The sequence below is a fragment of the Pristiophorus japonicus genome, chromosome 8, assembly GCF_044704955.1.
Source record: "Pristiophorus japonicus isolate sPriJap1 chromosome 8, sPriJap1.hap1, whole genome shotgun sequence".
Lineage (NCBI taxonomy): Eukaryota > Metazoa > Chordata > Chondrichthyes > Pristiophoridae > Pristiophorus > Pristiophorus japonicus.
This window is the reverse complement of record NC_091984.1, coordinates 166922947-166948086: the sequence shown is the minus strand read 5'-3', so window position 1 is coordinate 166948086 and position 25140 is coordinate 166922947. Positions and strand designations below refer to the sequence as shown.

General features: G+C 47.4%; 1 protein-coding gene across 1 annotated transcript in view; it reads right to left on the bottom strand.

The window, feature by feature from the left end:
* The window catches only part of LOC139269216 (glutathione hydrolase 1 proenzyme-like), a 122532-nt gene extending 100974 nt beyond the window's left edge, over positions 1–21558 (bottom strand). The window contains 3 exon segments of the mRNA XM_070888308.1: positions 398–528; positions 1560–1715; positions 21533–21558. Coding sequence (XP_070744409.1) covers positions 398–528; positions 1560–1715; positions 21533–21558 — 313 coding nt within the window.
* Between the last annotated feature and the right edge of the window lie 3582 nt (positions 21559–25140).

The window sequence follows — 25140 nt, the reverse complement described above, 5'->3', positions numbered from 1 at the left end:
CTTTGGGGATAGAATTCCACTGGTGATATTAAACGTAAAATAAAATAATCAAATAATGAAGTGCACAAGGACAGTTCTGTCCAGATTCATTGTTTGTGGTTTTAGTACATTCAACTCACACTCAAACTGTCGTGTGACTACCGTTTAAAACATGGGGGTGAGCGAGAGTTAATTTCACCAGCCACTGCAGAGGGATTTCCTGCCCAAAGGAACACATAGCACAATATCGCTGACTTTTGGCAGCTGCATGGAACATCTCAAATAAACAACCTGCAACAGCCCAAGCGTTGTTCCCTTCCTGTGGGCTGCACGGAATATAATCAACAGGTGTCCCTGCACTCATGTGAAAGTCGGGAGCGTGACAGTGAGGATACAGATGGAGCATTGAGACACCTACCTGTTTGTGCATTGTAAATGGTCATGAAGAATCCTCCCCCGATCCCCATGCTGTGTGCGTTCATCAGCCCATCACAGAGCAAGGTGGCAATGGCAGCATCTACAGCTGAGGCTTTCTCTTTCAGCATATCCCTGCAATGAAAGCAGTGTGAGATTTAGGAACATAAATCAGGAGTCGGCCATTCAGCCCCTTGAGCCTGTTCTGCCATTCAATTAGATCATGGTGGATCTGTATCCAAACTCCATCTACAGCCAAGACATTCTGCCTCAGAATATCCCTGCATTGAAAGTATTCTGAGATGCAGAGTAAGTTTTGATTTGTCTACAGAGCCATCAAGCAACAATAATCCTGTACTCGGTTGCCCAAAGCAGTCACTGCCGCAATTCCAGGATCTTTTGGCAGACCCATGGGTTTGGGACTACAGGTCACGTGCAGGATAAATATCAACACGAACTGGTTGGGCGGAACGGCGTGTTTCTATGTTGTAATTCTCTGCAAGGGTTGGAATTTCAGGTCTTCTGCGCTCCGTATTTCACCCCGGAGCAGCAGCAATGGAGGCGGTGAGGTGTTTTGGCCTCCAGCGCCCTGCAGCGATCCTCAGGTCCGGTTTAGCAGCAGTGCTGAGCAGCACCATCCAGTAAAGCTGCGCCCGGGTGTGTAACGCCCCTGGTTGCGATGCCGGCGCGAGTTTGGACTACTGCCCGACCCGTCCGCCGGAAATCAGGGCGGTCCAACCATCCCGTCGGCGAAGAGGTGAGTAATGGACTCCTAGATTAAGTGTGATTGTTTGTTCTTTTAATTTTTTTTGCGATTTGTGTTGTGGTGGCACGGGCAATGTTTTGAGAATGTTTTTGTCGTTTTTTTTAGTTTCCCGCCCCCCCAGACATCTCTCGGAGTGCTCCCGGCCCGGCTCTTTAGCTCGGATGTCTCCCATCCTAACGCCCAAGAGAGGTGTACGCCTCCCTTAGCGCTGCACCCTCTGACTCAGGGCCCAGCTGCCCAAACTTACCTACTGAGGCGCAAACTGTTCCCGGGCACTAACTTTCCCACCCCGCCGCCATTATCACCCCCAAAAACATCAAAGCCGAAAATCCAGCCCCAAAGGTTTAGCATTATTCCTACGACAGGCTTTGTGAGCCAAGGCCCTCTAACAGAGACTCACCTGCCAATCTCCGAACACCTCGTTGCATCTGCAGCAACAGCAGCTCTCTCGAAGGAATAAGCTGCCTCTTCCTTGGACTTCAGCCCAAAGTACAGGCCCAGGATGAGGATGAGGGCAGCCACTTTCCCCGCTGCAAGGAGTGCCATTCACACTGTCCTGGGGGGAGGTCAGTTACTGGGAGCAGGGTGCCTCTAAACTGGGTAATACAATTTGGCATGGAGAGCGTTTAGTGCTGATTTGACTCTCGAATTGGTTTGCACATTAGCAGGTATAACATTTGATCAACATGTTCCCTGGCGAGATAAAGCTCAAACAAAATGAAATAAATTTATATGGCGCCTTTCACGACCTCAAGATGTCCCAAAGGTCTTTACAGCCAATGAAGTACTTTTTTGAAGTGTCATCACTGTTATAATGTAAGAAACGCGGCAGCCAATTTGCGCACAGCACAAACAGCAATGTGATAATGACCAGATCATCTGTTTTAGTGATGTTGGTTGAGGGATAAATATTGGGCCGGACACCAGGGATAATGAATGTTGGGTCAAAATAGGACTTGCTCAGCTGTGATCTCATTACTATCCTAGCTAACATCAGAGAACTCGGCACAGACTAGGGAATGGAACTGGGAACCGAGCTGGTCGATACCACAACAACTTGCAATTATACAGCACCTTTAATGCGGACAACCTTGGATGCCGAGAGAAAGAAGAAGATATTAAGAGAAGGAAATAAAAGCTTGGTCAAAGAGAGGGGTTTTAAGGAAGATGGAGGTGGAGTGGCGGAAAGGTTTTGAGAAAGAAAGAAAAAAGACTTGGATTTATATAGCGCCTTTCACGACCACTGGACGTCTCAAAGCACTTTACAGCCAATGAATACTTTTGGAGAGCAGTAATGTAGGATGGAGGGAATTCCAGTGCATGGGGCTTAGACAGCTGAAGGCACAAGGGTATTCCAGTGCATGGGGCTTAGACAGCTGAAGGCACAACTGCCAAGGGGGGAGCAAAGGGAGGGCGAGATGCACGAGAAGTCAGAGTCAGAGGAACAGAGAGTTTGGGGTGAGGGTCACATGGTTGGAGAATGTTATAGAGGCAGGGAGGGGTCATGAAAGGTTTTAAACATGAGAATTTTAAATTGATGCATTGCCGGACCGGGAACCAATGTAGGTCAGCGAGCACAGGGGTGAAGGGTGAACGGGACTTGGTGCGAGTTAGGTTACGGGTAGCTGAGCTTTGGATAAGCTCAAGTTTATGGAGGGTGGAAGATGGGAGTACAACCAGGAGAGCATTGGAATAGTCAAATCTGGAGGTAACAAAAGCATGGATGAGGATTTCAGCAGATGAGCTGAGGCTGGGGTGGAGACAGGGGATATTACAGTATTATAATTAAGAAATCTTTGTGACAGAGAGGATATGGGGTCGGAAACTCAGCTTGGGATCGTATAAAATGCTTAGATTGCTAACAGTCTGGTTTAGCCCGAGACAATAATCGGGCAAAGAGATTTGAAATCAGTCGCTCTGGAACAGAGTTTGTGGTGGGGGACAAAGACAATGGCTTCAGTCTTTGCAATGTTTAACTGGAGGAAATTGCAGCTCATCCAAGACTGGATATAAGACAAGCACTCTGACAACACAAGGGCAGTGGAGGATCGAGAGAGAGAGGTGGGGATGAGGTAGCGCTGGGTGTACATGTGGAAGCTAACCTTGGGTTTGCAGGTGATGCCACCAAGGGGCAGCATGTAGATTTTTTGTGGAGAGGGGGGCGGTGGTAGATAGATCCTTGAGGGACTCTGGCAGCAAAAGAATAGGGGCTGGGAAGAGAAGCCATTGCTGAAGATACTCTGGCTACAATTGAATAGATAAGAGTGGAATCAGATGAAGATAGACCCACTGGGATGGACAATAGAGGAGAAGCATTGGAGGAAGATGGTACGATCAGCTGTGTTGACGATTGTAGAGAGGTCGAGGTGAGATAATGCACCATGGTCACAGTCACAGAGGATCCCATTTGTAACTTTGATTAGTTTCAGTGTTGTGGCAGTGATGGAAGCCTGATTTTGGAGAGATTCAAACGTTAAATTGCAGGAACGATGGGCACGGATTTGAGAGGTGAAACGTGTTCAAGAACTTAGGAGAGGAAAGCTTAAAAGATAGATGGGACCTCTGTTTCTCTGTTGGTTCAATGCCCTTGAGATAAAGGTCAATATTTCATTAGCCTTTTTGATTGCTTTTTGTACCTATGCACGAGCTTTTAGTGATTTGTGCACCTGGACACACAAATCTCTTTGCTCTTCCACAGTTTAGTCTTTCACCATTTGCCTTTCTGTAAGAGTGAAAAACCTTAATTAGGGATAAAGTAATTTGGTGTAATTAAAATAAAGTAAGAAAGACTAAGAGTAAGGTTTAAAATGCGTTCATGGTAGAATAGCTGAATTAAGCAGAAACACTAAGGTTAGAGAAATTCTCTTAGGAGATAAGAACACGCACAAGATTTATGTAGACAGCTCACAGAAATAATGAGAGGAGGCCACGATGTTCCAGCCACAGGAGATAACAGGGACAATGCCTCTTTTAAGCAAAGGGTTGCCATATGTCTGCCAAGGACATTAGTCTGAGAATTAGCCTAGGAAGACGTTTCCAGAAATGTAACACATAACCTGTAGGTGGCTATTCCCTAGCAACATTTGTCAGAACTGAATGTACCAATGGAATCATTAGAAATTACTGTAACCAATAAAATTAATGTAACTATAGCACCCAATGAAATTGCTGTAACCTGTATTAACCATCATCATCAAACTGTATTAACCAATGGAACACTGGAACACGTAGTTCCACCATTTTGATTGTATCTCAGCTGTATAAAAATGTAATTACATAGCTTGTCCTGTGAGATCAGCTTTGAGAGCACTCAGTAACGGTACTGATGAGGCTGGATCTCCCTTGATTAATCAGGTTTTAATAAATAACTCTTCTCTATAAAAGGCCTTTCGTGTGAATGTTATATTTTTAATATTCCACAACACTTTCTATTGAAGAATTTTATCAAATGACTTCTGGAAGTTCCTATAGACAGTGCCCATAGACAGTTATCTATCCAACATGTTAGCTGACCTCCTCAAAAAGTTCAACTAGATTAGACAGACCTAACACACCCTTCATAAATCCATGCCAGTGTTCTTTGATCAGCTCATATTTGCTTAGTTCTGTTCCTAGGGCTGCTCACAGACAATAATTCCTCCATTTTCCAGAATCCTGTTGTTATTGCTCAGAGAAAGGTTTATTCCTGCCGATCTGGGTCCCAACCAATAGACTCCAGTGGGGACTTGTTAGCCAAAACACTTATTCATCAAAAGCTGTAATCACTTATTTCGATGGAGATGTCTGGTAATACCTGCCACCTGGAGCCTCCTTCTGGTTGAGTGCAAACCTTCGAGAAAGTAATAAAGGCCCATTGCAGGTACAAGCAAATGACCTACTGTAGACTGTGAATGCAGAAGTCCCAAATGAGATTAGAAAAGGACCAGCAATAATCTGGAGTGTTATTTAGCTTTGATGTGAGGTTATAAATCAGTTATGTTTAAAGTAAGAACTATGGGAGGGGGAGTGTTGTTTGGATGTAAAGGACCAGTGGAGACTAGTTATGGATGAAAGAAAAGTCATAGAATGGTTACAGCACAGTAGCAGGTCATTTGGCCCGCTGAGTCCGTGCTGGTTCTCTGCAAGAGCACTTCAGCGAGTCCCACACCCGCCCTTTCCCTGTAGCCCTATAATTTTTTCCTTCAGGTACTTATCCAATTCCCTGAAAGCCATGATTGAACCTGTCCCCACCACCCTTTCAAGCAGTGAATTCCAGAACATAACCACTCGCTGCGTAAAAAAGTTTCCCATCATGTTGCCTTTGGTTCTTCTGACAATCACCTCAAATCTGTGTCCTCTGGTTCTCAACCCTATCGCCAATGGGAAAAGAAACAAAGACTTGCATTTCTATAGCGCCTTTCATGACCACCGGATGTCTCAAAGCGCTTTACAGCCAATGAAGCATTTTTGGAGTGTAATCACTATTGTAATGTAGGAAACACTGGGAACAGTTTCTCTCTATCTACTCTGGCTAGACCCCTCATGATTTTAAACACCGCCATCAAATCTCTTCTCAACCTTCGCTGCTCTAAGGGGAACAACCCCAGCTTATCCAGTCTTTCCTTCTAACTGAAGTCCCTCATCCCTGGAACCATTCTTGCATATCTTTTCTGAAGCCTCTCTAAGACCTTCACATCTTACCTAAAGTGCGGTGCCCAGAATTGGACACAATACTTCAGTTGTGGCCGAACCAGTGTTTTGTAAAGATTCATCATAACTTCCTTGCTTTTGTACTCTACAACAACAACTTATATTTATATACCTTTAACGTGGAGTATTATGTGATAAAAATTTGATATCGAGCCGCATAAGTCGAAATTTGAGTAGGTGACCAAAAGCTTGGTTAAAGAGGTATGTTTTAAAGAAGGAAAGAGAGGTAAAGAGGCAGAGAGGCTGAGGTGGGAATTCCAGAGCTTGGGCCCTCCACAACAGAAGGCCTGGCCACTGATGGTTGAGCGATTATAATTAGGGATGTTCAGGAGGGCAGAATTAGAGGAGCGCAGACATCTCGGGGGGTTGTGGGGCTGGAGGAGATTGCAGAGATAGTGAGGGGTGAGGCCATGGAGGGATTTTAAAATAAGGGTGAGAATTTTCAAATCGAGGCATTGCTTAACCAGAAGTCAATATAGGTCAAGAGCATAGGGGTGATGGGTGAGTGGGACTTCGTGTGAGTTAGGACACGGGCAGCCGAGTTTTGGATCACCTCTAGTTTTTGTAGGATAGAATGTGGGAGGCCAGCCAGGAGTGCATTGGAATAGTCAAGTTTCGAGGTGAAAAAGGCATGGATGAGGGCTTCAGCAGCAGGTAAGCTGAGGCAAGGGCGGAGATGGGTGATGTTATGGAAATGGGAGGCGGTCTTAGTTATGCTGTGGATATGTGGTCGAAAGCTCATTTCAGGGTCAAAGATGACACCAAGGTTGTGAGCAGCCTGGTTCAGCCTCAGACAGAAGTTGGGGAGAGGAATGGAATCAGTGGCTAAGGAACGGAGTTTGTGGCGGGGACCAATGGCATCGGTCTTCCCAATAACCAATTGGAGAAAATTTTTGCTCATCCAGAACTGGATGTCAGACAAGCAGTCTGACAATTTAGAGACTGTGGAGGGGTCGAGAGAAGTGGTGGTGAGGTAGAGCTGGGTGTCATCAGCGTACATGTGGAAACTGACGCTGTGTTTCCGGATGATGTCGCCAAGGGGCAACATGTAAATGAGAAATAGGCAGGGACCAAGGATAGATCCTTGGGGGACACCAGAGGTAATGATTTGGGGGTGGGAAAAGAAGCCATTGCAGGTGATTCTGTGGCTACAATTAGATAGACAAGAATGGAACCAGGCGAGTGCAGTCCCACCCAGCTGGACGACGGTGGAGAGGCGTTGGAGAAGGATAGAGTGGTCAACCGTGTGAAAGGCTGCAGATAAGTCAAGAAGGACAAGGAGGGATAGTTTACCTTGGTCACAGTCACAAAGGATGTCATTTGTGACTTTGATGAGAGCCGTTTCGGTACTGTGGCAGGCGCGGAAACCGGATTGGAGGGTTTCGACATGGAATTGCGGGAAAGATGGGCACAGATTTGGGAGACGATAAAATGTTCAAGGACTTTGGAGAGGAAAGGGAGGTTGGAGATGGGGCGGTAGTTTGCAAGGACGGAGAGATTGAGGGTTGTTTTTTTTGAGGAGAGGGTTGATGTCGGCAGATTTGCGGGAGAGGGAGACAGTACCTGAGGAGAGAGAACCGGTAACAACATTCGTTAACATGGGAGCCAGAAAAGGATGTTGGATGGTCAGCAGTTTGATAGGAATAGGGTCAAATGGGCAGGAAGTGGGTCTCGGGGACAGGATGAGCTCGGAAAGGTCATGAGGGGAGATCGGAGAGAAACTGGAGAAAGATGTGAGGTCAGGGTTAGGGCAGGGGGATCCTTGGAGGAAGTTTGGCCCGGTGGGCAAGGGGAAGGAAAGGCAGAGGCGGCCAAACGGATGGTCTCAATCTCTCCTTTACAATGCTACATCCTGGTACCTATCCCCTTCCAAATTAATTTAAACCCTCCACCCCAGCATTAGCAAACCCCACCATGAGGATATTGGTCCCGGCTCTGTTGAGGTGCAACCCGTCCAGCCTGCACAGGTCCCATCTCCCCCAGAACCAGTGCCAAGGTTCCAGGAATATAAAGCCCTCCTTTCTGCACCATCTCTCCAGCCACGCATTTGTCCGTTCTATCCTTCTATTTCTGTACTCACTAGCACGTGGCACCGGGAGATGTGGGCAAATCAAAAAAAGACTGACTTCGTGGGACAGTCAGAGGAGCAGTTTGGAGTTTGGAGTTCGGAATTTGGAGCGCGAGGCTGGAGCTGTGGGCAAATCAAAAAAAGCCTGACTTCGTGGGACAGTTAGAGGAGCAATTTGGAGCACGAGACTGGAGCTGTGGGCAAATCAAAAAAACCTCATCACCACAGCAGCAGCATCAACAACGTGGAGTTCGGAAGTGGCGAGGAGTGGAGGTTGGAAGCGGGGAGGAGCAGAGGTCGGGATCGACGAGGCAGAGAGATCAGAAGCGGCGAGGAGCGGAGGTCGGGATTAACGAGGAGCGGAGGTCGGAATCGGGGAGGAACAGAGGTCGGAACCAGCGAGGTATGGAGATCGAAAGTGAAGAGGACGGACGAGACATGGAGGAGCGGAGAGGTCGGAGCCCAGAGGTGGAGGAGCGTGGACAAGACCAAGGGAAGGCGCAGCACGGGCCAATAGCAAGGCTGTGAGGTCGTGAGGCTCACATTGCGTACTATGAATTCCACATAGAGAGAGGTCCTGTGGGAAGGAGGAAGGAAGGACAGTGGGAGTATGTTTGAGTTTGTGTGTGTGTATTGGCAGATGTGGCGGAGCCTGGTCTCCAATCGGCTTGGATCCCTTGCCACTGGACCAAGGCCTTGCTCCATCAAGCTCGTGTGGTGGCTGGTGTGCAACGCCCACCCCACGTTTAAAGAGTTCACGCACAGGCATCTTCCACCGTTTAAAATGAGTTCATCAGAGACCTGAGTACTCATTTTTAGTGTGGAAGCAAGTTATCCTCAACCCCAAGGGACTGCCTATGATTGATTGATTGATGATTGATTGGCACCGGGAGTAATCCAGAGATTACTACCTTTGAGGTCCTGCTTTATAATCTCTTTCCTAGCTCCCCAAAATCTACCTGCAAGACCTCATCCCTCTTTCTACCTATGTCATTGATACCGATATTGACCACTTGGGAGGGGCGAGGGGAAATCAGGTTTCCCACATGTGGTCCATATTGGTATCAACAACATAGGGACATGATACCTGTAGTTCTCTGAGGAGTGGGATTAATGCTGGCAGCTCGCTGATTGCATTTAAATAATGTGCATCAAGCGGGTAGAGTGGACACAATCCCTGTCCGATCTTTGCTACACGGGGAAACGGACCGCGTTGTTCCTGGTTAAGCAATAATTCTCACACGAACAGAAACACCAGTAGATAATAAGGGGTAATTAGATAAACACATGAGGGAGAAAGGAATTAAAGGATATGTTGTTCTGGTGAAATGTTGTAGGGTAGGAGGATGCTCATGTGGAGCATCGATGTTGTATCTTTGGATACAAACAAAACCCAACATCAGAAATGCCCTGGATACATGACACATGTGATAAATTTCAATAAGAACAAGCTAATCCAATGAAATGGCCCTGAAATTCCGATCAGAGGCTTCTTTCGGACGGGCGCCTCCGACCGGAGAATTTTTCCGAAAGTACCTGGTGGTCCCGGAGGAGCGTGGAATTCCGTCAAGGAGGCCTTCTCTTCCCGCACTGCGAAGCACGCTCCTGTCCTCCAGGTTCCCACGCAGAAGATGCAGTCATGTGTGACTGCTCAACCAATCAGGTACAGTATTCTCAATTAATAGCAATGGGAACTCCGTATCTATGAGTTCTCATCGCTATTAATTGAAAAAAAAAACACACTAACACCAAATAAAAAATAAAAAAGCACATCTCACATAATTAAAATTAATGTTAATAAATATCTTAAAGAAAAAAAATTACTGAGTTTTTAGAAAGTTTTTAACATTATGGTTTAAAATAAATTTAATGTAGTGGGTGGGGTTTTCTTTATTTTATTTTTAATGCTTTAAGTGTGTTTTAAAACTCTTACACCTGTAAAAGTAGGCTATGCGCCGGCTTTTATCAGGCGCAAGAGTTTTGAGGACATTTGCTGGGCAAGATATGGGTAAATCCTGCAATCTTGCCCTTGCAAATGTCCTCGCTCCCGATAAGTGGAGGATCTATCAAGCTGGAGCTTGACAGATCGGCAAAGCCGGTTTTCAGCACATGCGCATTGTGCGCTGAAAACCAGCTTTTCCGATGCCTTCCTGGGTCCGGAATTTCTGTGCCAATGTGTTTTAATAGGGTTAAAAATAAACTTTCCTTAATGGACAGAGTTTTTAACATAAAAATGAGTGATTCAATTTTATTTTTCTATGTCTTAAAACTCTTACACTGGTATAAGAGTTTGAAGGATATTTGCTGAGCAAGAGTTGGGCAAATAGCCCAATCTCTGCCCCGCGGATGTCCTTCCTGCGGGGATGCGTTCGATCTATCTAAAGAAATTTTGACAGTTCGCAGGAGTTGGTTTTCAGTGCATGTGCATCGCGCACCGAGGACCGGCTTTTACAAGGCCTTGCCGGGTGCCTGCGCACTTCATACACACCCAGCGAGGCTGCAATTTCCGGCCCAATATCGTATCTGAAAAAGCAGCACCTCTGACAGAGCAGCACTGAAGTGCCAGCCTGAATTATGCATTCATGTCTTTGCAGCAGTGTTTGAACCCATGGCTTTCTAACTCAGCAAGAGAGAGTGCTATCCCTGAGCCAAGGCTAACAATTATGATTTACTAATGGTACATCAGAATCTGTTTTAAAAGGAAAATGTGTGCTGGCTCTGAACTACAAAGAGCAGATGTTCAACAACAACTTACAGTGCATCTGGCAATATTTACAATGAGATAGAAAGGGATATGATAGAGATTGTACAAGAGGGAAGTGGTGCAGTGGTTATGTTACTGGTTAAGTAACCCAGATTAACTCCAGCAAAGGCAAATTCAAATCCCACCATATCAATTTTTTTTAAATCTTGAAATAAAAAGCTGTTACCATGAAACATACAAAATAGCTGCAGGAACAGGCCATTCGGCCCTTTGAGCCTGCACCACATTTCAATATGATCATGGCTGATCATGCAACTTTAGTACCCCATTCCTGCCTTCTCTTCATACCCCCTGATCCCTGTAGCCGTAATGGGCCACATCTAACTCCCTTTTGAATATATCCAACAAACTGGATTCAACAACTTTCTGTGGCAGAGAATTCCACAGGTTCACAATTCTCTGGGTGAAAAAATTTCTCCTCATTTCGGTCCTAGATGGCTTACGCCTTATCCTTGGACTGTGACCCCTGGTTCTGGACTTCCCCAACATCGGGAACATTCTTCCTGCATCCAACCTATCCAATCCCATCAGAATTTTATATGCTTCTATGAGATCCCCTCTCATTCTTCTAAATTCCAGTGAATATAAGCCAAGTCGATTCAGTCTTTCTTCATATGTCAGTCCTGCCATCCCGGGAGTCAATCTGGTGAACCTTCGCTGCACTCCCTCAACAGCAAGAATGTCCTTCCTCAGATTAGGAGACACAAAATTGCACACAATACCCAAGGTGTGGTCTCACCAAGGCCCTGTACAACTGCAGTAAGACCTCCCTGCTCCTATACTTAAAACCTCTCGCTATGAAGGCCAACATGCCGTTTGCTTTCTTTACTGCCTGCTGTACCTGCATGCCTACTTTCAATGACTGATATACCATGACACCCAGGTCTCGTTGCACCTCCACTTTTACTAATCTGTCACCATTCAGATAATATTCTGCCTTCCTGTTTTTGCCACCAAAGTGGTTAACCTCACATTTATCCACATTATACTGCATCTGCCATGCATTTGCCCACTCACCTAACCTGTCCAAGTCACACTGCAGCCTCTTAGCATCTTCCTCACAGCTCACACTGCCACTCAGCTTAGTGTCATCTGCAAACTTGGAGATATTACATTCAATTCCTTCGTCTAAATCATTAACATATATTGTAAATAGCTGGGGTCCCAGCACTGAATCTTGCAGTACCCCACTAGTCACTGCCTGCCATTCTGAAAAGGACCCGTTTACTCCCACTCTTTGCTTCCTGTCTGTCAACCAGTTCTCTATCCACGTCAACCCATTACTCCCAAAACCATGTGCCTTAATTTTGCACACTAATCTCTTGTGTGGGACCTTGTCAAAAGCCTTTTGAAAGTCCAAATACACCACATCCACTGGTTCTCCCTTATCCACTCTACTAGTTACATCCTCAAAAAATTCTAGAAGATTTGTCAAGCATGATTTCCCTTTCATAAATCCATGCTGACTTAGACCAATCCTGTCACTGCTTTCCAAATGCGCTGCTATTACATCTTTAATAATTGATTCCAGCATTTCCCCAACTACTGATGTCAGGCTAACCGGTCTATAATTCCGTTTTCTCTCCTTCCTTTTTTAAAAAGTGGGGTTACATTAGCGACCCTCTAATCTATAGGAACTGATCCAGAGTCCATGAAATGTTGGAAAATGACCACCAATACCAATATTTCTAGGGCCACTTCCTTAAGTACTCCGGGATGCAGAATATCAGGCCCTGGGGATTTATCAGCCTTCAATCTCATCAATTTCCCTAACACCATTTCCTGACTAATAAGGATTTCCCTCAGTTCCTCCTTCTCGCTAGACCCTTGGTCCCCTAGTATTTTCGGGAGGTTATTCGTGTCTTTCTTCGTGAAGACAGAACCAAAGTATTTGTTCAATTGGTCTGCCATTTCCTTGTTCCCCATTATGAATTCACCTGATTCTGACTGCAGGATCAGAATTCACCAGATTCTGTTTGTCTTTACTAACCTTTTTCTCTTAACATATCTATAGAAACTTTTGCAGTCCATCTTAATGTTCCCTGCAAGCTTCCTCTCTTACTCTATTTTCCCTGCCCTAATCAAACCCTTTGTCCTCCTCTGCTGAGTTCTAAATTTCTCCCAGTCCCCAGGTTCACTGCTATTTCTGGCCAATTTGTATGCCACTTCCTTGGCTTTAATGCTATCACTGATTTCCCTTGATAGCCACGGTTGAGCCACCTTCCCTTTTTTATTTTTACGCCAGACAGGGATGTACAATTGTTGTAGTTCATCCATGCGGTCTCTAAATGTCTGCCATTGCCCAGCCACAGTCAACCCCTTAAGTATCATTCGCCAATCTATCCTAGCCAATTCACACCTCATACCTTCAAAGTTACCCTTCTTTAAGTTCTGGAACATGGTCTCTGAATTAACTGTTTCATTCTCCATCCTAATGTAGAATTCCACCATATTATGGTCACTCTTCCCCAAGGGGCCTCGCACAACGAGATTGCTAATTAATCCTCTCTCATTACACAACACCCAGACTAAGATGGCCTCCACCCTCGTTGGTTCGTCGACATATTGATCTAGAAAACCGTCCCTTATGCACTCCAGGAAATCCTCCTCCACCATATTGCTTCCAGTTTGTTTAGCCCAATCTATATGCATATTAAAGCCACCCATGATAACTGCTGCACCTTTATTGCATGCACCCCTAATTTCCTGTTTGATGCCCTCCCCAACATCACTACTACTGTTTGGAGGTCTGTACACAACTCCCACTCACATTTTTTGCCCTTTGGTGTTCTGCAGCTCTACCCATATAGATTCCACATCATCCAAGCTAATGTCCTTCCTAACTATTGCATTAATCTCCTCTTTAAAAAGCAATGCTACCCCACCTCCATTTCCTTTTATTCTATCCTTCCAGAATGTTGAATACCTTTGGATGTTGAGTTCCCAGCCCTGATCATCCTGGAGCCACGTTTCTGTAATCCCAATCACATCATATCTGTTAACATCTATTTGCACAGTTAATTCATCCACCTTATTACGGATACTCCTTGCATTAAGACACAAAGCCTTCAGGCTTGTTTTTTTAACACCCTTTGTCCTTTTAGTATTATGATGTAGTGTGGCCCTTTTTATTTCTTGCCTTTGTTTACTCGGCCTTCTACTATTGCTTTTTACCTTTTTACCATCTGTTTCTGACTCCATATTACTTCGCCCTGTCTCGCTGCATAGGTTCCCATCCCCCTGCCATATTAGTTTAAACACTCCCGAACTGCATTAGAAAATGTTACCCCTAGGACATCAGTTCCAGTCCTGCCCAAGTGCAGACCGTCCCTTTTGTACAGGTCCCACTTCCCCCAGAACTGGTTCCAATGTCCCAGGAATTTGAATCCCTCCCTCTTGCACCACTGCACAAGCCTAACTATCCTGCTCCCTCTACTCTGATTAGCACGTGGCACTGGTAGCAATCCAGAGATTACTACCTTTGAGGTCCCACTTTTTAATTTAACTCCTAGCTCCCTAAATTCAGCTTGTAGGACCTCTTTCCGCTTCTTACCTATATCGTTGCTACCGACATGTACTACGACAACTGGCTGTTCACCCTCCCTCTCCAGAATGCTCTGCAGCCGCTCTGAGACATCCTTGACCCATGCACCAGGGAGGCAACATACCATCCTGGAGTCTCGGTTGCGGCCGCAGAAACTCCTATCTATTCCCCTTACAATAGAGTCCCCAATCACTATAGCTCTCCCACTCTTTTTCCCACCTTTCTGTGCAGCAGAGTCAGCCACGGTGCCATGAACTTGGCTGCTGCTGCTCTCCCCTGATGAGTCATCCTCCTCAACAGTACCCAAAGCGGTGTATTTGTTTTGCAGGGGAATGACCGCAGGGGACCCCTGCACTACCTTCCTTGCACTGCTCTTCCTGCTGGTCTTCCATTCCCTAGCTGGCTGTGGACCCTTCACCTGCGGTAAGACCAACTCGCTACACGTGCCACTCACATCATTCTCAGAATCGTGGATGCTCCAGAGTAAATCCACCCTCAGCTCCAATTCCGCAACGCGGTCCGTCAGGAGCTGGAGGCAGATACACTTCCCGCACACATAGTCGTCAGGGACACCGGAAGTGTCCCTGAGTTCCCAAATGGTACAGGAGGAGCATATCACGTGACCGAGCTCTCCTGTCATGACTTAACCCTTAGATTAACTTAAATTGGCAACAACAATGCTAAAGTTTACTCACTGTTATAGAAGAGAAAAAAGAAAAACTACTCACCAATCACCAGCCAATCACTTACCCCCTTGGCTGTGACGTAACCTTTCTGTTTCTTTTTACTTCTTTTTTACCTTCTCCCTGTAGTTGCACAAGCCACGCCGCTCCACGCACCTCCCGACCTTTTATAGGCCTCACCAACGGACTCACGCTGCTCCTGGCTCAGCGACGCCTCTCCACGCACATTATGTTGTAATGTGGCCCCTATTTTGATTTTTGCCCTTGATTTCTCTGCCCTCCACTCTTACTTTTCTCCTTCCTGCCTTTTGCTTCTGCCCCCTTGTTACTTCCCTCTGCCTCCCTGCATAGATTCCCATCCCCCTGCTAAACCCTCCCCAATAGCACTAGCAAACACTCCGCCGAGGACATGAGTTCCGGTCCTGCCCAGGTGCAGACCGTCTGATTTGTACTGGTCCCACCTCCCCCAGAACTGGTTCCAATGTCCCAGGAATTTGAATTCCTCCCCCATGCACCATTCCTCAAGCCACGTATTCATCTGAACTATCCTGCTATTCCTACTCCGACTAGCACGTGGCACTGGTAGCAATCCTGACATTACTACCTTTGAGGTCCTACTTTTTAAATTTAACTCCTAGCTCCCTAAATTCAGCTTGTAGCACCTCATCCCATGTTTTACCTATATCGTTGGTACCTATATGCACCACGACAACTGGCTGTTCACCCTCCCCCTCCAAAATGCCCTGCAGCCGCTCCGTGACATCCTTGATCCTTGCACCAGGGAGGCAACATACCATCCTGGAGTCTCATTTGAGGCCGCAGAAACGCCTATCTATTCCCCTTACAATAGAATCCCCTATCACTATAGCTCTCCCACTCTTTTTCCTGCCCTCCTGTGCAGCAGAGTCACCCCTGGTGCCATGAACTTGGCTGTTGCTGCCTTCCCCTGATGAGCCACCTCCCTCAACTGTATCCCTGCACTACCTTCCTTCCCCTGCCCTTTCTGATGGTCACCCATTCCCTATCTGGCCGTGTAACCTTTACCTGCGGTGTGACCAACTCACTAAACATGCTATCCACGACGTCCACAGCATCGCGGATGCTCCAGAGTGAATCCATGTGGAGCTCCAGTGCCGCAATGCGATCTGGCAGGAGCTGCAGCTGGACACACTTCCCGCACACATAGTAGCCAGGGACACTGGATGTGTCCCTGACTTCCCACATAGTACAAGAGGAGCATGGCACAGCTCTGGGCTCTCCTGCCATGACTTAACCCTTAGATTAACTTAATTTGGCAACACTGCCAAAAGGTTTCCTACTGATAAGAAAGAAAAAGAAAAAGAAAAAATACTCACCAATCAACCAGCCAATCACTTACCCGCTTGGCTGTGACGCCACACTTCGAATTCTTTTTACTTCTATTTTGCTTTTGACCCTGCATAAGCTAGCTTCTCCCAACTGCTGGGCCCCTTTTATGGGCCTCGCTGCTCCCAACCTGCTCCGCTCCGACCTCCGCTGCTTCTCCCAACTGCTGGGCCCCTTTTATGGGCCTTGCTGCTCCCAACCTGCTCCGCTCCGACCTCCGCTGCTTCTCCCAACTGCTGGGCCCCTTTTATGGGCCTCGCTGCTCCCGACCTGCTCCGCTCCGACCTCCGCTGTCAGATCGTCTTGAAAACCCAACTGGTTCACTAATGTCCTTACCCAGTTTGATCGATCTGTGACTCCATCCCATACTAACATGGTCACATTGTTGTGACCTTGACCAGGCGGTCTCGGTTGGAGATCGGAAGCCAGATTGTAGGACTTTGGAGGGAAAGGGATAGTTTGACACAGAACAGTGAGTGAGTGGAGGGGTGTTGGGTGAGGTTTGTGAAGAAGGGAGCGATAACAACAGTTTTGAAGGAGGCCGGGCAGAGGTGGGTGAGAGACAGGTGAACGATGTCTGCAAGAGTAGGTAAAGTTGGTTGATCAGGAAGTGGCATATGCAGGGATTGAGCAGCAGTAGCAGGCTTTCTGGATATGGTGAGTGAGCTGAGGAGGAGCTGAGGGAGAAATTGCAAAGAACAGTAAAATTGAGGGCATACTTAGGCGAAGGCCAGATGGGGAAGCGAGGAGTTGTGAGAGCTGTGGGGGACAACGATGAAGTCAAAGGAGGCAATAGTCTCCATGTGAAGGGACACATGTTTCAATGAAAACAAATTGGCACAAGTGGGGATTGGGAGTAGGTAGGGAGAGGCCTGAGGATATGAATAGTGGTGATGGGGATGGGGAGGCGCTAGGGTTCTGTTTGGAAGGGACTGGCCACCCAGTAAGTGTGAAAACGGAAGTAAAACCAGAAAGGTTCAATTTCATATTACTGCATCCACCCCTCCCACAAACCGTTCTAATTCTCACACGCACCCCGTGTTTATAATGCAGTAAACTGTGCCTGAGCTGCAGTTCTGCCAATAGGAGATGGCTTACAGGACCCGCATTACCAGACGTGAAAGGTCAGTGTAATTTTTTAACTAGCTGTGCTGTGGCCCTTCGAATCTGGGTCTTTCTTGGCCTGTACTATTTACTAAACTATTGGAGACCTACTTATACCCCATCAGGGGATATAAATTTCCTTTTGTCTGCTATTTTTAGTAAACTGGTTAATGTGTTCCTATTAGTTTTCTGTCGACAATATCTTAACAACTTGCATTTAAATGTTGCATTTAATGTAGAAAAGCACTTCATAGGAGGTGTAATCAGACAAAAAATGGAAGCCGAGTCAAAGAAGGAAATAATGGAGGGGTGACCAAAGGTGGGTTTTAATGAGCATCTTAAAAGAAAGAGAAATTTTTTTTCATTGTTCATGGGACGTGGGCATCGCTGGGAAGTATTTATTGCCCATCCCTAATTGCCCTTGTGAAGATGGCGCTAGGCCACCTTCTTGAACCGCTGCAGTCCGTGTGGTGAAGGTGCTCTCACAGTGCTGTTAGGGAGGGAGTTCCTGGATTTTGACCCAGAAACGATAAAGGAATGTGATACGTCCTTACTATACAGTATAAATGCACACGAGGCCCATGCTTTAGAGGTGGTCAGTCTGTGACCTGTCCTTTATTCCTTTGTACTCAAATGCAGGAAGTGGGTGGAGCTTTCCCTTTTATATCTGAAGGTCCAGGTTAGGAGTGTCTCCCACAAGTTCACCACCTAGTGGTCATTGTTCTCACAGTGTACAACTTAGGTCAGATTATACATGGATTACATTGCTGGTTGAATACATGACATCACCTCCCCCCCAAAGTCTTATTGGGATCACAGGTTGAGCCTCTCTGGTGGTTTACGGTCTCTTATAGAGCGCCTGAGTTGGGGCTCCGGTTGTTGGGCGCTGGCCTGAGTGTCTGCTGTTTGCGGTGCCTCAGGCCTGTCCGGACTGCCCACAGTGGCTGGGCTCTCCTCCCTTTGGTTCCTATGTTCAATCACCTGTGGTGGAGTGAACTCTATATTGTGTTCTTCCTCTGCTTCTTCTATGGGGTTGCTGAACCTCCTTTTTGTTTGATCCACATGTTTGCGGCAGATTTGTCCATTGGTAAGTTTAACTACCAGAATCCTATTTCCCTTTTTGGCAATAACAGTGCCTGGGAGCCATTTGGGCCCTGCAGCATAGTTGAGGACAAAAACAGGGTCATTTACATCAATACATCGCGCCCTCGCATTCCTGTCATGGAAGTCATATTGTGACTGGCGCCTGCTCTCGACAATTTCTTTCATGGTGGGGTGTATAAGGGATAACCTGGTTTTGAGCATCCTTTCCATTAGCAGCTCTGCGGGTGGAACCCCTGTGAGCGGGTGTGGTCGAGATCTGTAGGCCAACAGGAAGCGTGATAAGCGGCTTTGTAGGGAACCCCCTTGGATTCTGAGCATCCCCTGTTTGATTATCTGCACTGCTCGTTCTGCCTGGCTGTTTGAGGCTGGCTTGAACGGTACCGTTCTGACATGGTTAATTCCATTGCCTGCCATGAAGTCCTGGAATTCAGTGCTTGTGAAGCACGGGCCATTGTTGCTGACCAAGATGTCCGGTAGACCGTGGGCGGCGAACATTGCCCGTAGACATTCTACGGTGGCAGAGGATGTGCTTGAATTTAAAATGTCACACTCGATCCATTTGGAGTAGGCGTCTACAACAACCAAAAACATTTTTCCCATGAAAGGACCTGCGTAGTCCATATGGATGCGTGACCAAGGCTTGGTGGGCCATGGCCAGGGGAGCTTCCCTGGGCGCATTGCCCAGCTGGGCACACGTGTTGCACCTGCGAACACAAAGTTCCAGATCTGCGTCTATCCCTGGCCACCAAACGTGTGACCTGGCAATTGCCTTCATCATGACAATGCCTGGGTGCTCATTGTGGAGTTCTCTGAAGAACACCTCTCTGCCCATCTGGGGCATAACTACGCGGTTTCCCCACAGTAGGCAATCGGCCTGAATCGAGAGTTCATCCCTGCGCCTGTGAAATGGTTTAAATTCCTCAGCGCAGTTTTCGGTGCCTGGTCTGTGCTGAATTGTGTAGTCATAGGCGGCTAACGTGAGTGCCCACCTCTGTATGCGGGCCGATGCGTTTGCATTAATGGCCTTGTTGTCGGCCAAAAGGGACGTTAGGGGTTTGTGACCTGTCTCCAGCTCAAATTTCCTGCCAAACAGGTACTGGTGCATTTTCTTTACCGCATATACACATGCGAGCGCCTCCTTTTCTACCATCCCGTAGCCCCTTTTTGCCTGGGACAGACTTCTGGAGGCATAAGCTACCGGCTGTAACTGACCCTTGGCATTGACATGCTGCAACACACACCCGACACCATAGGACGATGCATCGCACATTAACACAAGTTTCTTACATGGGTCATATAGCGTTAACAGATTGTTGGAACATAACAAATTGCGTGCTCGATTAAAAGCCCTTTCCTGGCTGTCTCCCCAGACCCATTCGCGGCCTTTATGTAGGAGCACGTGTAGCAGCTCTAGCAGCGTGCTCAATTTGGGAAGAAAGTTACCAAAATAGTTCAGGAGCCCTAGGAACGTATGCAGCTCTGTCGTATTACGGGGTCTGGGTGCTCTCTGTATCGCTTCCATCTTGGACGCAGTAGGGCTGATCCCGTCTGTTGCTACCCTCGTCCCCAGGAATTCTACCTCTGGAGCTAGGAAGACGCACTTTGCCTTTTTCAGTCGCAGCCCTACCCGGTCCAGTCTGCGTAGCACCTCCTCCAGGTTGTGCAGGTGTTCTTCAGTATCTTCAGTGATGAGGATGTCGTCCTGAAAAACCACCATCCTTGGAATCGACTTGAGGAGGCTTTCCATATTTCGTTGGAAGATCGCGACGGCCGAGCGAATCCCGAACGGACATCTGTTGTACTCAAACAACCCCTTGAGTGTAGTGATGATGGTCAGCTTCTTCAACTCACTCGCCAGCTCTTGGGTCATGTAAGCTGAGGTCAGGTCCAATTTTGAAAAAAGTTTGCCACCGGATAGCGTCGCAAAGAGATCCTCCACTCTCAGTAGCGGGTACTGGTCTTGGAGTGACACCCGATTGATGGTGGCCTTGTAATCACCACATATCCTGACCGACCCATCCGCCTTGAGCACCGGCACAATCGGGCTCGCCCAGTCTCTGAATTCGACTGGCGAGATGATGCCTTCCTTCAGCAGGCGGTCCAATTCGCCTTCTATCTTTTTCCACATCACGTACGGCACCGCTCTGGCCTTGTGGTATACTGGCCTGGCGTCCGGGTTTATGTGAATCACTACCTTGGCTCCCATGAATGTGCCAATGCCGGGTTGAAATAATGAGTCAAATTTGTCCAGGATCTGTGAGCATGATACTCGCTCCACAGAGGAAATTGCATTGGCATCGCCCCATTTCCAGTTCATGACAGCAAGCCAACTCCTCCCCAGTAGTGCGGGACCATCCCCCGGGACAACCCAGAGTGGCAACCTGTTCTCCGAATCTTTGTGGGTCACGACTACCATGGCGCTGCCTAGCACCGGAAAGATCTCCTTTGTGTATGTCCGTAGCTGTGCGTCAATCGGCGATAATTTTGGCCTCCTAGCCTTGGACGCCCACAAGTTTTCGAATGTTTGATACCCATCAGGGACTGGCTGGCCCCCATGTCTAGCTCCATTGATACTGGGATGCCATTGAGGAGCACTTTCATTATTATCGGTGGCGTCCTGATGTATGAACTGTATACGTGCTCCACATGAACTCGCTGAACTTCAGCTTCCAGCGATTTCCCCCAGCATTCATTTATGCAATTTCTGCAGGTATTTTGCTCATCTCTGCAAACTCCAACTGAGTGTGTGCCTCCACGCCTCCAACATGAGCTGCTGTTGGAAACAAAAGGTCCCTTGCCAGTCGATCGTCCCTGACTACCCCTGTTATTGTCCTTGAGTGCGCCATTAACAGGTGTTGATGGCCCCATTACTGGCCGCATTGTCCCTTGCAATGGCGTGAATCGCTGTTCAGCTTGCCATTGTCTCTGTCGAACTCCCCCTCTGGGTTCGACTACATGTTGGGGCATGCCTGACTGCCCTTGTCTGCCTGGAGAACTGTGTGCTGCTTTATCAAAGTTGAATCCAAGTCCCAACCATTCCTTAACACAATACCTCTCGTCTGTTCTGCTATTGGCCATGCTCGCGTGGTTTAAATCCATCCTCGTCGCCATTGATAAGTCCTTACTATACAGTATAAATGCACACGAGGCCCATGCTTGAGAGGTCAGTCTGTGACCTGTCCTTTATTCCTTGGCACTCTAGTGCAGGAAGTGGGTGGAGCTTCCCCTTTTATATCTGAAGGTCCAAGTTAGGAGTGTCTCCCACAAGTTCACTACCTCGTGGTCATTGTTCTCACAGTGTACAACTCAGGTCAGATTATACATGGGTTATATTGCTGGTTGAATACATGACAGAATGGCGATATATTTCAAAATCCAGATGGTGTGTGACCTGGAGGGGAATTTGCAGGCGATGGCGTCCCCATGTGCCTGCTGCCCTTGTCCTTCTAGGTGGTTGAGGTCACGGGTTTGGGAGGTGCTGTCAAAGAAGCCTTGGCAAAGGAATATAGAGAGTTGTGCTTACCTCAAGCCGAAGGAGAGTATCCTCATGGACAGGTATTGTTTTTACACACACCTTCACTCCGGGGAAGAGGGCGTGGCGGATTATGTTGCTGACCTGAGACGCCTTGCGGGACCTTGCGATTTTGGAGCTGCATTGGGGAAAATGCTACGGGACTTTTTCATGCTGGGCATCAGCCACGAGGTCATTCTTCGAAAGCTGCTAGCTGCCAAAACCCGAGACCTGAGCAGGGCCATTGCGATCGCCCAGGCATGCATGGCCACAGACGATAACACCAAACAGATATCTTCTCAACATCGAAGCTCCACCGGCAAGTACTGTGCATAAAATGACATCACTAGCAGGCCGAACTGCATATGGCAGAGTCCGCCATCGGGGGTGAATGTAAATCCATTAGCACCGTGTTGGCGCTGCGGGGGTAATCATCGGGCCCATCAATGTCGATTCAAGCACTACGTGTGCAAAGGCTGCACAATGATGGGGCACCTCCAGCGAATGTGCAAACGTGCTGCGATATACCACGTGGCAGAGGATGATCGATCCGGCGCGGATCACGCAGCACAGGCAACTCAACCCGAGGAAGAAACATAGAAACATAGAAAATATGTGCAGGAGTAGGCCATTCGGCCCTTCAAGCCTGCACCGCCATTCAATAAGATCATGGCTGATCATTCCCTCAGTACCTCTTTCCTGCTTTCTCTCCATACCCCTTGATCCCCTTTAGCCGTAAGGGCCATATCTAACTCCCTCTTGAATATATTCAATGAACTGGCATCAACAACTCTCTGCGGCTGGGAATTCCACAGGTTAACAACTCTCCGAGTGAAGAAGTTTCTCCTCATCTCAGTCCTAAATGGCCTACCCCTTATCCTGAGACTATGTCCCCTGGTTCTGGACTTCCCCAACATCGGGAACATTCTTCCCGCATCTAACCTGTCCTATCAGAATCTTATACGTTTCTATGAGATCCCCTCTCATCCTTCTAAACTCCAGTGAATAAATGCCCAGTTGATCCAGTCTCTCCTCATATGTCAGTCCAGCCATCCCTGGAATCAGTCTGGTGAACCTTCGCTGCACTCCCTCAATAGCAAGAACGTCCTTCCTCAGATTAGACCAAAACTGAACACAATATTCCAGGTGAAGCCTCACCAAGGCCCTGTACAACTGCAGTAAGACCTCCCTGCTCCGATACTCAAATCCCCTCGCTATGAAGGCTAACATACCATTTGCCTTCTTCACCGCCTGCTGTACCTGCATGCCAACTTTCAATGACTGATGAACCATGACACCCAGGTCTCGTTGCACCTTCCCTTTTACTAATCTGCCTCCATTCAGATAATATTCTGCCTTCATGTTTTTGCCCCCAAAATGGATTACCTCACATTTATCCACATTATACTGCATCTGCCATGCATTTGCCCACTCACCTAACCTGTCCAAGTCACCCTGCAACTCTTAGCGTCCTCCTCACAGCTCACACCGCCACCCAGTTTAGTGTCATCTGCAAACTTGGAGATATTCCACTCAATTCCTTCATCCAAATCGTTAATGTATTTTGTAAAGAGCTGGGGTCCCAGCACTGAGCCCTGCGGCACTCCACTAGTCACTGCCTGCCATTCTGAAAAGGACCCGTTTATCCTGACTCTCTGCTTCCTATCTGCCAACCAGTTCTCTATCCACGTCAGTACATTACCCCCAATACCATGTGCTTTGATTTTGCACACCAATCTCTTGTGCGAGAAGTGTATGGGAAACATCCCTTCACCACCAAGAGCCCTCCTATAATACGGAAAGTCAAATTAAATGGAGTTCCAGTATCCATTGAGTTGGACACAGGTGTGAGTAAGTCAATAATGAGTTAGAAGGCTTTCGAGAAACTGTGGGGCAATAAAGCACAAAGGCCTAAACTGAGCCCGATTAATGCAAAGTTGCGTATCTACACCAAAGAGCTCATACTAGTCATTGGAAGTGCGGCAGTGAAGGTATCGTATGATGGAGCTGTGCATGACCCATCATTGTGGATTGTTCCAGGCAATGGCCCACTCGGCAGAACCTGGTTAGAAAAGATTAGATGGAATTAGAACGACATCAAAGCACTATCTTCAGTGGATGACGCCTCGTGTGCTCAAGTGCTGAGCAAGTTTCCCTCGCTATTTGAACCAGGCATCGGCAACTTCACAGGCGGCAAGGTACAGATCCATCTGAACCCCGATGCATGGCCTGTCCATCACAAGGCTTGTGCGGTTCCATACATGATGAGGGAGAAAGTCGAGGTCGAACTGGACAGACTCCAACGCAAAGGAATCATATCGCCAGTCGAGTTCAACAAGTGGGCCAGTCCAATTGTTCCGGTGTTGAAAAGCGATGGCACGGTCAGAATCTGCGGAGACTACAAGGTATTGATTAACCGAGTCTCATTACAGGACCAGTACCCGCTGCCCAAGGCAGATGACCTGTTTGCAACGTTAGGGGAAGTCGTTCACCAAGTTGGACCTAACCTCCGCCTACATGTCACAGGAGCTGGCTGAATCTTCGAAAAGACTGACATGCATCAACACGTACAAAGGGCTGATTATGTACCACAAGTGCCTATCATGTATCTCACACTACTGTACATAACTGTATCTTACCATGCTATACATGACTGTAACTAGAGATGACCTGTAACCACAAGCTTACCTTACCACCAGGGGTGCTCTTGCAGGAGACACTGGATACCTGTCCCAGACAGTTATATAAGGACAGGTCTCAGGCAAGTGTGGCATTCGAGAGCTGTGCAATAAAGGTGCAGGTCCTGAGTGACCTTGACCTCAGTGTGTGCCTCGAGTGAATCTATACTGCAGGGCAGGACTTTACAGTGGCGACGAGTTACGGGATTACAGAATCCACAGAATGGCGAACAACGGCTCAGATGAAAAATACAATGCTGGAGATAATTGGGAGGACTTTATAGAAAGGCTCCAGCAAAGCTTTGTAACCAAATACTGGTTAGGCGACAACAAGGCAGTCAAGAGAAGAGCCCATCTCTTGACCAGCTGTGGTTCAAAAACATAGGCTTTAATGAAGGACCAGCTGGCACCCGAGAAACCAGCAAGCAAGTCGTTTGAAGAGTTGAGCACACTGGTAAGAGACCACCTGAA